The sequence below is a fragment of the Zea mays genome, chromosome 5, assembly GCF_902167145.1.
Source record: "Zea mays cultivar B73 chromosome 5, Zm-B73-REFERENCE-NAM-5.0, whole genome shotgun sequence".
In the NCBI taxonomy this organism is placed as follows: Eukaryota; Viridiplantae; Streptophyta; class Magnoliopsida; order Poales; family Poaceae; genus Zea; species Zea mays.
The window spans coordinates 38,315,028-38,328,481 of record NC_050100.1 but is presented as its reverse complement, the minus strand read 5'-3'; the positions used below and the strand labels follow the sequence as shown (position 1 = coordinate 38,328,481).

The 13,454-nt window shown below is 50.9% G+C and overlaps 1 protein-coding gene across 1 annotated transcript; it reads left to right on the top strand.

Moving 5' to 3' along the window:
- The first annotated feature begins 245 nt into the window (after window positions 1–245).
- Window positions 246–3,095, top strand: LOC103628146 (uncharacterized). The gene is made up of 4 exons (XM_008648406.1): window positions 246–558; window positions 2,488–2,579; window positions 2,695–2,784; window positions 2,862–3,095. Exons 1-4 carry the CDS (start codon window positions 246–248, stop codon window positions 3,093–3,095), a joined length of 729 nt encoding a protein of 242 aa, XP_008646628.1.
- The last annotated feature ends 10,359 nt before the right edge of the window (window positions 3,096–13,454 follow it).

The window sequence follows — 13,454 nt, the reverse complement described above, 5'->3', positions numbered from 1 at the left end:
GGGTTTTGTTAAGAACGTGGGTACCGATGTTCTTAGTTTAAAGTCGTGCGCCATGGCCAAAACCGTCGAACTTAACATATTAGGAACGTGGGTACCCACGTTCTTAAATTAAGTTCGTAGGCCAACTTGACACCGTCGAACTTAACAAAAAGACCTAAATCCCTATCCCGCGCCACCGCGAGTATCTCTCTCACAGCTCACTCTTTTCCCGCAACCGAAGAGGAAAGGAGAGAGAGGTGACGAGGATGGGGTGGAAGCGGAAGGAGCTGCTGTCGTCGGTTCCATGGAGGACGGGGGAGGCGGCGGAGGATGAGGACACGACAAGGATGAGCCAAGAGGGGAAGGTTAGCGTCACCAGCAACCACGGGGAGACGCCCACCATGAGCGTGCCCTGGAGCAAGCGCCAGGACCTCGACCTCACCATCGACGACTTCGAGGAGGACGAGATCGACCCCGAGCTGTGCTACTCCTTCCAGCGGAACAGCAGGGTACCGTATACGCCCAACCGACCATCGTTTTTTTGGTTCAATGATTTCCCCTGCTCCTGCTCGATGGATTGTTAGCTTGCTTGTTAGGTCCTCGCCATTTTGGGGGATTGTTATCCTGTCCCTGGAACACGTTGAACATGAAGCAGCAGCCAGAGGCGGAGCCCCCCTGTGAACGACGGACTGCTCACGACGAAGCACGCGAGAGGGGGCGACGCGTAGGGAGCCCCACACTGGCAACTCATCCTTGGCTTATCCAAATTGGCAGCCACCCACTAGTTTTGGTGTTGCTGTCAGTCTGTGCTGTCTCCCCTCCCCTGTCATCGATGTCAGTTCGCTGCCTGTCTCGAGAGAATCCACCACTCCAGCAGGCAGTGGAAGCTTCCTCTCCTCTAGCGACGCGTCCGGACTAATGGTAGTACACCAGAAGCGCAGCTAGAACAAAGATCCAATCAGACTACTTACAGGTAGCTACGTTTGACTTAAGGCAACGACGGCACTAGAAATTGGTTAGAGTAGAAATCCGGTTTGCTCGGTGCTTCGACTTTGAGTAGAGACACGAACTGGTTTTCCATGAGTTATTCAACGATGCATATTGTCGGCGTTTCGGACCCGGGGGTCCCTGGACCGACGAGTGAGATTGTCGCTACGTGCCCCTGCCCAGATGGGTTGGCGCGGGATGGAACACAAGAGGTGGGACAAGCCTTGTATTATCCTGCACCAGGGGTGCCACTCGTAGTAGGGGTTACAAGCACGTCGCGAGAGGGAGAGAGAGAGTGAGAGGGAGCCTGTTCGTTCGCTCCTTCCCCCGTGCGAACCCCCCTCTAGGATGGACCTGGACCTTCCTTTTATAGACGCAAGGAGAGGGTCCAGACGTACAATGGGGGGTGTAGCTATGCGCTAACGTGTCCGACAGAGAGATGCCTAAGCCTTGTGTACATGCCAACGTGGCTGTCGGGGGAGAGCTTGAGCCCTGTACACGTGATAGCGTGGCCGTCGGAGGAGCGTCTGAGTCCTGTAGGAGCACAGCTGGCAGTGCGGCAAGGGTCCTGCTGACGTCTCCTTGCTGCCGTAAGGGGCTGAGAGCCACCGGCGTCATGGTGCACGCAGGGCACCATCATTACCCGTCGCCGGGGTAAGCCAGATGGGACACCGGTCTTGTTCCTTGTAGCCTGAGCAGGCTAGAGATAGGGTAATGATGTATCCCCTGTTGGCGCGGTCGGTCCGAGCCCAAGGTCGGGCGAGGCGAAGACTTCTCTTGAGGCCGAGGCCGGGGTCGGGCGAGGACGCGATTCCTCCCGAGACCGAGGTTGAGGCCGAGTCCGGGGGTCAGGCGAGGCGGAGACCTCCTCCCGAGGCCGAAGCCTGAGGTCGGGCGAGGCAGAGACCTCCTCCCAAGGCTGGAGCCTGAGGTCGGGCGAGGCGGAGCTTCCTGTTGCGCCTGAGGCCGAACTTGGTGGTTGATCGTGACTTGTTGTCAGTCTTCGCCTGGGCAGTTGGCACGGCAGTCGGAGTGAGACAGGCGGCGCAGTTTTCCCGTCATATCGAACAGTAAAGAAGAGGGGCGAAGTGACTGTGGTCACTTCGGCCTGGCCGACTGAGGCGCGTGTGTCAGGATACGGCGTCAGGCGTCCCCTGCATTAAATGCGCCTGCGAAGCGGTCGGTTGGTGAGGCGGTCCGGCCAAGGTTGCTTCACAACGAAGCCTGCCCGAGCCGGGCTTCGGGAGAGCCGAGGGGGCGCCCGCTGCCTGAGGAGGCCCTCGGGCGAGGCGTGAACTCATCTGGACTACTGCTCCAGCCCGAGGTTGGGCTCGGGTGAGGTCGCGTCCCTTGGGTAGACGAAGCCTTGACTTGAACCGCGCCCGTCAGTTGGTCAGAGGGTGTTTACCAGCCGTGATTAGGAGCATTGGGGGTAACCCTAATTATGGTACCCGACACATATGTACTCTGTTAGCTTTGCTGATGGTAAGTAAGTGAGCTGATGCATATGTACTCCATTAGCTTTGACAGGTCCCATCCTTGCTGGATTGACACAATCGTTTCTTGATGCTATTAATAATGGTGCTGTCCCTACAATCTCTTCATCATGGCAGGTATATTATGATTGCTTATAGCAATGTGGCTTCTGTTTTTTTGGCTTATAGTTTCACAGATCGCGTTTCTCTGTGGGTGGAAGCTATCTGATTCTTTTAAAAATTTATTATGCAGAGTGTGGAGGAGGCAGAATGCCAGAGGGCATTTGATTCTGCTGTGGGCACTTACAATTCTTCTTTTGACCATAACAAACATATAGAAGAGGTGGGTTGCTAATAAGTGAGCTCCTGAATGTTCTCATCCAAACTTTTTGGACTTTCTTGACTTATCAGCATTTGCAGGATTCTTTGAGAGAAGCACATGAAGATGCCATGAGGAAGGCTATCAGTGCTTTTAATGTTTCTGCTGTTGTTGCTGGGTCAGCTCGTTCAAAATTTGAAAAGCTTCTTCACAGTCCTCACCTTTGGTTTCTTAAGAATGTTCACTCTCAAGGCAGCCCAGTCATGGAGGCACATAGGAATTGTTGTGAGTTTAACGTGGAAGCTTACTGCTTCTTGCCGTGGTATTGCTTCTAAAATCTCTCACTAAATCAGCCAGCTCTTCTGGTTGTCCTTATTTTGTTTAATATTCCTTGATTGTTATGATAAGTTGAGAAGGCTGACACTTGACGGATGGTAAGCTTTTCCTCACAAGCTCTCAACGAATATATTCATTGTAATTAGGCTATGATTTTGGTTGATAAATCAATTCAGTAGTTCAGTGTAGAATGCGTATTTTGTTGTAGAATGTGTAGCGCCTGTAAATGTGCCTCTCCTCAACTTTGGTTTCTTGAGAATTTTACTCTCAAGGCAGCTAGTCCTGGAGGCACACATCAATTGTTGGCGATTTTGACGTGGAAGCTCACTGTTTCTTGTTGTGGTATTGCTTCTAAAATCTCTCACTAAATCAGCCAGAACTGTGGTTGCATGTCCTTATAGCATTATATTCATTAATTATACTCCCTGCATCCTGAAAAGGATGCAATTATAGAACAGTGATGCACTAAAGTATGTCAAGTTTGATCGAGTTTATATAAATATGTTAATAATTAATGTTTATTGTACTAAATAGGTACCATTAGATTTGTCATGAGCCCATGAAACATATATTTATAGTATACTTATTTGAAGTCATACATGTTGATACTATTTTCTATAAATTTAGTCAAACTTAAGGTAGCTTGATTTTGATTAGACCTAGAATTGCATCCTTCTTGGGATGGAGGTAGTATGTCCTTAAGAGCACATTCGTCTAACTCCCATCATTTTCTTAGTGTGAAACTGAGTATGGGCCTAATGCTCGCCTTTTGTCCTGCTTTGTTAACCACTGCAACTATCTTGTGTTTTGATTTGATGTATTTTACAGGTTATGGATCCACTTCCTCTTACGATACACCATATGCCCATACCTGTAACTTTTGCATATTTTGGTGAAGGTAACATCGTGGTATGTCCAAATATTTGAGATTGAAGTGCTTTTGATTACCATCAAAGCATTATCATCCTCATCTGAGTAACTGGCCTTTTTGTGTAGGTTCTTGATCCCACATACAAGGAAGAAGCAGTAATGGGAGGGAGGATGACTGCTATAGTTAACTCAAATGGGATGTTTGTGCCATTCAGAAAGCTGGTGGAGAGGGTCTCATGTCAAGTGTTACCATGCACTGTTTAAGAATTGCTTCGGTAAAGGCTGCTGATATAACAAGCAAAATAAAGAAAGCAGTAAGTAACCCCCTCAGATTGATGACTAGCCGAGGTGCCCATGTGTTGATATGGTTCCTAACAAAGTTCAAATCAAAGCATGCTTATGATGTAAAATGAAATATAATTAAATTCAACTGGGCTTTTCATTAAGAAATTATTTATCTACCTACACAGTGATTCTGTTGCGTGTTTTCTTAGCTGGAAAATGTTCACCGATATTACATAAGCATCTGAAACAGATTGTTTTGCACATTTAACCCTTCTCGATCTCTGCACGGTTCAAACTAATATAATGATGTAGCATATCTTGGTGAATCCCCGAGTGAAGCAAGTGACTTCATCGAGCTAGCGCAACTACCAGGTGGTGAAAACACATGCCCTTAGATTTTTTTTAGATGAGCAGGCAACCTTTTTCCCATTGTCATCCAGGTACTTATTTGGGATGTATGTTCATATCTTGTGATGCTGTTTAATTCTTGTGAGGCATAATGTGTTACAATTGGAATGATATCAACCTTTTTCCCATTGTCATCTAGGTACTTATTTGGGATGTTGAAGCACAACCAAATAGACATGCTATCCTAGGAGCAAGCGAGTCTCGTCCTGATCTGGTATGATTCATTGTTTTGTTCAGTGTGCCAGATATACTCTTCTTTGGCACAGGGCTTACTAGCATATACTGTTTTGATGGTTTTCATTACATAGGACATGTGAAATACTATTAGAAGAACATCTACGTATAAATAATTATCTTTTAGATTTTTTGTCTTGTTAGCATGAGCTCTCTCAAACATTGTCTCTGCAGAGGACTACGATGTTGATTATAAATTATGTGTGGTTTTTCTTACTATAATCATTATGGGTTAACATTTTAACGAATAATTTGTGTTCCATTGCAACGCACGGGCACTCACCTAGAATGATATGAATTCAGATAGACAAATACAGATATATCGATGCATTATTGTATCATTTTTTCTAGTTCCACCGCGAGCCGCACAGATTGAAATTGCAAAATACTACCAGCTTTGATGATGTCCTGCGTGCGGCTTCAATTACTGAGAGGTCTTGAACGAGTTTCTTCATTCTCCTCAATGATGCGATGATCTCAATAGGAACTATTATTAAAACAACCATTAGAAGAGCACTCACACAAATCCAGTGGCTGCAAATTGGCCTTCTTTTTTTGGGACTACTCCACTGCTGCTTGTTTCTTGTGATGCCAGCACTTTAGGCTAGGATAGATGTTTATCATGCTTTCCTATATCTTGGTGTACATGTCATTTTGTGATCTTCTTGGAAGCCACATTTTGTGTTTATCATGCTTTCCTATATCTTAGTGTACATATGATTTAATGCCAACATTTTGTGATCTTCTTGGAAGCCACATTTTGTGTTTATCATACTTTTCTATATCTTTGTGTATATGTGATTTAATGTCAGTTGTATATTTATGAGAATTTTGGTTTATTTTGTAGGATTCCAGCTCTCATCAAGTGACTCCTCCCCCTCACGATGACTTTGCGGATAGATGTCTCAATTCTAGTGGTGGAGCTACGAACAACAATCCGATGTCCTAATCGAGAGCGATGGAGCTAATGTTTGAACTTGTGAACTAAAAATGTGAACTATGGATGTGAACTTATGTGAATTTGTGAACTTATGTATTTGGACTTATGTGAATTTGTGAACTTATGTATTTGGACTTGTGTGAATTTGTGATATGAACATATATCCATGTGTCTGAAATATATATTGTATATGATATTCTGTGTTCCATGTGATTTTATGTTTGTCTAATTTTTCATTTCTGTATTTTTATTTTTTCTGGAAAAGGGATAAGAACATGGGTACCCATGTTCTTAATGTTAAGAACGTGGGTACCGTCGAACATAATGTGCAGCCCACGCAGGCCAGATAAGTTCGACGGCCACGTGGCCCCGTCGAACTTAACAATAAGAACGTGGGTACCGTCGAACTTATGAGAACAAACTCGATGGCCCCCGTCGAACTTAGTAACGCACGTTCTTATTGTTAAGTTTGACGGTACCCACGTTCTTATTGTTAAGTTCGACGGTACCCACGTTCTTAATGTTAAGTTCGTCAGGGCTGTCGAACTTACTTCTATAAGTTCGTCCAAAAATCGCCATCGGCTATATTCGTCGGTAAACCCACGTTCTTACTGTAAGTTTGTCGGCTTATTACATTAAGTTCGACGGTTTTTCACCCACATTCTTTAACTAGTTTCCTGTAGTGCAAGGACAAATTGAATCGATGAAGGGAAATATTTTCATGATGTGTCTATAGTGAGGGCTGGGGGAGAGGACACCGTTCCGCTGCCAGAAAGCGATGAAGTGGTAGTCTTCAGGAGCTTCATGAAGGCTAGGCTTTGTTTCCTACTTCATAAGATGCTAGTCGATGTTTTGAAGACATTTGAGATATACCTTCATCAGATTACCCTCGAAGCTCTTATTAAAGTGGGGGTTTTATCTGGGCCATGAGGAGCCAAGGACTGGAACCGGATGCAAGATGCTTTTGCAATATTCATGAGTTGTCTTATGAGACGAAGGCAAGTGGAAAGGAACAGTATCATAATAATTTTGGTTGTTACAGCTTCGTGCCTCGATCTGAGGCGAGTTATCCTGTGCCCATGTTTCGGAAGAGGTGGCCAGGCTCTTAGATGCAGGAATGGTTTTACGTGAAAAATGACCTAAGTCAAAGGGAGGATGTGAAAGGGATTATTCAACGCCCTATATGGTCTCACTTCGGCATTAGGAGGCCACCCACTGCACTTGGGAATGATGTGCAAGCGTGCCAGGCGGCTTTCAACATAGTGTGCACCTATATTGGCACAAGAGACTTAGTTCAAGAGCATGTTGCATACAAAGTATGTCCTCTTGCGAGCGAGTGGGAAATGACGAAGGAGGGCACCGCTGGCTCCAGCTAGGGTGGCCTAGTTTATCTGAAGTACACATTTCAGTTCAAGAATCACTTTGATGAGCCAAATGATGATTGGTTGGATGTCGTAGAAGCAACAAGTGATGAGATACTTGGAGCGTATTCGAAGGCAGAAGACGAAGCTATGACAACTACCTTCGGTGCCTGCGGCAAGAAGAGATTGAATAGGGTGTTTGATGTTATCAAGTTCGTATACCTAGACTACTGCTATCCCACGTGGAAGCAAGGGAGGAAAAGGAAAGCCACTACCTCGACATCTACTGGTGTGTCAGGGTCGAAGAAGATCAAAGTTTTGTTGCGCCGACCTAGACGCATTGAGACAATCGATGTGCCGAAGCTAAGTGAAAGGGTGGAAACAACCCCCCGTCCATAGAGGCTATTCCTGTTGTGCCTATTGGAATTATTGCAGACCTGACCAGAGAGCCAGAGCCAGTAACAGAAAAAGTACCAGAGCAGACGAATATGAAAGTAACAATATTGCCGAAGCTACCAACTACCACAGGCACTCTGAGAAAAAGGAGGATGGCAAGCATTTTGGAAGCTGTTCTAGAATCTGTGAAGGCGCTACCTTCTTCTTCCGCCAAAGCTTCTGGGAGTAAAAACTGAAGAAGTTCCAAAATGATTACTGCTAGTACCTCTGCCCACGCTGAAGCGGGTCCTTCGGAAGTCATACCAGAAAATCTTATGGAAGAGAGCTGTCGGTACCCTAAAACTAGGGTACCCCTTACTACTGTATAAAGATGCAGTACCCATAGTCGCGTGGTAAAAGAGCTGTATGTGGGACTAGGCCATGACTCGCCCCAGCCTCGGGCGACTACTCTAGGCCAGCAACAGCACCTGACCCCACCACATGGGCGGTCCGCTGCCACCACGTGTCCAGAGAAAGTGACATACTCTAAGGTTTCACCAGTGAGTCTGGACCCCCATGGGAAGGTGCTAGACCCCTGTATATATGGTCCGGGCCTCCAAGTTTGGTCTAGGACCCCCATGTGTGCGAACCGGACCCCTAGAATGGGATCTGGACCCCCCGTATGGGGTCCGGGCCGCCCAAAGTGGGGTCCCAGGGTTCCAGGACAGAACATACCCGAGCCTTAATCAGGACCCAGGCGGAGGTCCAGAGCCGACACATGTCCAGACCTGATCTGGTGGGATCTGCACCTTATCACATACACTCCTGCTCCCCGCCCAGGCAGAGACCCGATGCTGCCACGTGGCCTACTATGCGTGGTGTAAGCCAACGGGCGGAGCCTAGCATAAAGCCTCTGGGCTACGCGTGTCTTTGCATTCATTACGGATAAGACATGTGTCTGTCCATTCCAGTGACACGCGGCGCACCCACTCCACGTTGCGTGGGCCATGCAGTTACTCACACGTTACCATAGCGAGGGCAATGACTCACCATTACTCGTGTGTTGCCAAGAAAAGGGTTACTGCCTATCAATGCTGCATGGAGTGCAGTCATCATGACTCCCGCTGATTACTCATGCGTTACTAAGACAGAGGGAGCAACACAGCGTCCAGTAAAGATCTTGGTGTGCTGTCAGCATTAATTATTCACATAATGTATTTCTTCCATTATGCTGCTGGGCCCGCATGTCGAGGCTCAGCATCCTTGTATGTGCCTCCCTTAAACTATAAAAGGGAAGGCACACAACGTTACAAGAGACACACTCAATACGACTCACAGATAGTGGAGGTAGGGTATTACGCTCCTTCAGCCTGAACCACTATAAACCCTCGAGTGTTCTTGTGTTCGTCGACAATTCACCAAACAGGAAAACGCTTAGGCCCCCTCCTCATCTTAGGATTAGGGCGGGTGCATTCCGCCACCCGGCCGGAGGATTTTCCCTCCGACATTTGGCGCGCCATGTAGGGGACCTGGCCTTGGGTTTTTCGCCTGTTTTCTTGCTCGACATGATGGTTCAGATCGTTGAGCACCATGACTTGTCTCCCGAGGGCTTCCTGATGGAGGAAGAGGCAACATCTTCCATGCCACGAGGCTCTAACCGCCCTGCGCCTGGTGTTGCTGTTGGGCACGCCTGCGTAGACATCCAGGGCTCCGTCGAGGGTTGCTCCTGGTGGGGCGTTGTCTGCAGTCAGGGAGTTGCTACGCAACCCTCCAAGTTCCACGGCCTCGTCAGGGGCCATGAGGTAGTGGCATGAAGATGTTGACTGTCTCCTAGGCATGGCGCATTCTGGCTCGGCCAGACCCAGGCTTCGATCATTCTGGCATCAACGCGAGGCATCGGCGTCTGTGCGCTCACCCTCAGTGAGGGGTGCACGGACTGACGACCTGCGGGCAGAGCTAAACCGTAGGCGTGCGGGTGAGGATGCTCGAATCTCTCTAGAGAGGGCTGACAACCTGCGGGCAGAACTCAACCGTAGGCGTGCGGGCGAGGATGCTCGAGTCTCTCTGGAGACGGCGCGTGAGCGTCGGCAAAATTTCGAGGGTCGCGACCTCGGCCAAGACTTCGCTCCAGTTGCGCTGCAAACTCCAAGGGGTGCCCGAATTCAGGCGGGTGTTCCATTGGTCGGTGTGGGTTGTGCCGCACTAGCGGATCACCTCCGCGCGGCGACTTGGCCACCCAAGTTCCGGCCACACCTACCGGAGAAGTACGACGGTACGTCAAACCCGTCGGAATTCTTGCAGGTCTACGTCACCGCCATTACGGCAGCTGGTGGAAACACTGCTGTAATGGCAAGCTACTTCCATGTAGCCTTGACCGGGCCAGCCCAGACCTGGCTCATGAACCTCACCCCGGGGTCCATCTACTCCTGGGAAGAGCTCTGTGCACGGTTCACAGCGAACTTCGCCAGTGCTTATCAGCAGCATGGTGTGGAGGCTCATCTCCATGCCGTAAGGCAGGAACCTGGAGAGACTCTCCGGGCTTTCATCTCCCGCTTCACCAAGGTACGAGGGACTATACCTCGTGTCTCCGATGCCTCCATTATCACTACTTTCTGACAGGGGGTGCGTGATGAGAAGATGTTGGAGAAATTGGCGAAGCATGACGTGGAAACTGTCACTACGCTCTTTGCTCTGGCCGACAAATGTGCCAGAGCTGCCGAGGGTCATGCATGGCACTCGACACCGCAGAACAGAGTTACCCAGACAGGTGGCTCCTTGCCATGCTGTCAAGAGCCAGGTTCTGGCTGACTTCATTGTGGAATGGACCCCTCCCCCGAGCGCTCCTAGGGGTCTGGATCCCGATTCGGACCCCACACCTGCGGGGCCCAGGGCTCCGGTCTTCACTGAGCCCCACTAGACGCTCAATACAACTTATAGACAATGAAGGTAGGGTATTATGCTCCTGTAGACTGAACCACTATAATTCCTCGAGTGTTCTTGTGTTCATCCTGAATTCACCAAACAGGCAACCGCTTAGGCCCCCTCCTCATCTTAGGATTAGGGCGGGTGCATTCCGCTACCCGGCCGGAGGATTTTCCCTCCGACATTTGGCACGCCAGGTAGGGGGTGACCACCACCACCATCCGGGGGTGACCACCCCTAGGAGCACCAGCAGCAGCAGCAGGAGGAGGAGGGGCAGCAACAGCGACCTCAGCAGCAGCAGCCACAACAGTAGCAGGAGCGGAGATCGCCCCGCTTCTAGGGTCACTGGAAAGTCCAGGGCCCCAAGTAAGTGTAGTTCCTTTTTCCATGTGCCTAATCATTATGCCGACAAGTCTTAACTTATCATCTGTTTGCTAGGACTTCTTGCTTCGCTACTCCCAAGGCCACTCCTCCTCCGCCAGATACCAGGCCCACCGATGGGTCTAGCTCTCAGCAGCCGGGATCCGCTGAAGGTGGTGCCGGCGGTCCGCTCCCAGCTGCTGCCAAGACAGCACCACCGACCTCCCATGCCCTAGCTGGGGATCCGGCGGCAGTGGCGCCAGCGTCAGGCGGCAACGTATCGGTGGAGAAGGTCCCAGCTGGGGGATCTGCACCCACTCCCACCACTGGGGGTGCCACAGAAGGTGTGTCCAGCTCCATCCCCCTGCCTGCTCCGGAGGAGATGGAGGTGGTTTTTGGGCGGCGACTCCGGAACGAGCGACCCGTCAGCACGATGCAGCCTGCGTCGCCTCTCCTCCCCCGACCCTCCGGAGCTGCCTAGGGCGGAGGCACTGCTTGCAGCCCCTTTGCCCTTGTCCAAGGGGTTGGGGGCCATGACAGGATTGGCGCTGGGAGCCACATTGACAGGCTAGGGACCCCCAGCCGGTACGCCAGGAATCTAGATCCTGCGGAGAGGGTCTCGGCCGCCAGTCTGGCGAACCGCCACGCTGCTGTCATCAAGGGTCGGCAACGTGGCTAGGATCGCCGTCCTTAGGCCTGGGTCATCACAGAGCGCCGTAATGTCCTGGGGGAGTATCAGGGATTCAGGGACAAAAGTCTCCCCAGTAATCCCCCCCACCAGGAGTTCCAGCTCGTCCCAGGACAGATCAGTACCTGGCCCGCGCTGGATCCTGCAGATGTCGTTCGGGCTAGTGAACTAGCAGCACAGGCGTGGCCTCCTCTACAGCGGCATGATCCAGCGCTCCAGGAGATCGCCGACCACGTGCATTGATGTCAGACCGCCTGTGGCCAAGACCTTGATCCTGTCCAATACAGGCAGGAACTCTGGCGAGAGGGATGGCTTGGTCCTCCATTGCTTGCGGTCGAGTGATGGTCCATTGCTTGGTAGGATGAGGCGGTCGTTGGCCTCGGTGCTGGCAATCACCCAGTCGTTGCGCCAGTTTTCCCACCTCGCACCACCAAAGGTGGGGATGTAGACTATGGCTGGATCTGGCCTTTTCTGAAAGTAGTAGGCACCAATGTGGACCTTAGTCTTCCCAGACCTGACCAGAACGAAGAAATAGTGGAAGAGGGAAGTGCAGGGAGCCACACCTATGAACATCTCGCAGAGGTGGACGAAGATTGCTGCCTGGAGGATGGAGTGGGGAGTGAGGTGTTGAAGTTGAAGCCCGAACTCCTCCAGCAGTAGCAGGAAGAAGGGCGAAATCGGCAGCGCCAACCCGCAAGAGATGTAGGAGGTGAACAACACAAACTCCCCGACGGCGAGATTGCCAAGGGGGGCAACGCCGGCACGGATTCTTCCGGCGAGCCCTGGCGCGCTCCACCCAAGCAGGCCACGCACCAGATTAAGCGCTTCCTTAGACTGAAAGCGGCTAGGATGACCAAGCGAAGCCATGGCGTGTGCGGCGGCACATGCATGGAACAGAGGAGCACGAAGGCAAAGGGGCGTAGCCGGTTGGGAGAAAATGCGAAAAGGTAACTGCTGCACGCGGGGTGAATCCTTTTTCAAGGAAACCTGAATCCTTGTTCAGGGAAACCCTTCCGCGTACCCCTAAATCACCGCAGGAAATCCCGTTCGACGGGCACCTAGGACCCAAGCAGCCCAGTCTCTGACACGGGGGCCCGGGTCCACAAGTCATATAGTTTGTGTGCCGGATTTCGGGTGCGGAAAGAGCGAACCGCCGCACGCGATAGCGCGCCTCTTTGGGGCCGCTGCAGAAGACAAAAAGTAATCTTTAAAACCAATGCAGCGACAACGGGGCACCCCGCACATTGCCCGACGAAACCACCAGGCATGGGGCCGTGGGTCAGTCAGCCGCGGAGACAGATATGGCAGTTGACGTGACCAAAGGTGGATTGACAGTGGGCGCATTAGCAGACGTGCTAAAACAGCGCGCCAATCACCAATCAGGCCATGTTGAGGCAAGGTGCAAGCTTTGGCCCCACCTGCAGGCTCGCATCCTCCCCTGAGGCAGGCCCGGGGGCCACTGTCGGTACCCTGAAACTAGGGTACCCCTTACTACTATATAAAGACACAGTACCCACGTGGTTATTTATAGTCGCGTGGTAAAAGAGCTGTATGTGGGACCAGGCCATGACTCGCCCCAGCCTCGGGTGACTACTCTGGGCCAGCAACAGCACCTGACCCCACCACATGGGCGGGTCCGCTGCCACCATGTGTCCAGAGAAAGTGACATACTCTGAGGTATCACCAGTGAGTCCGGACCCCCATGGGAAGGTGCCGGACCCCTGTATATACAGTCCAGGCCTCCAAGTTTGGTCTAGGACCCCCACGTGTGTGAACCGGACCCCTAGAATGGGATCCAGACCCCCGTATGGGGTCCGGGCCGCCCACAGTGGGGTCCTAGGGTTCCAGGACAGAACATACCCAGGCCTTAATCAGGACCCAGGCGGGGGTCCAGAGCCAACACGTGTCCAGTCCT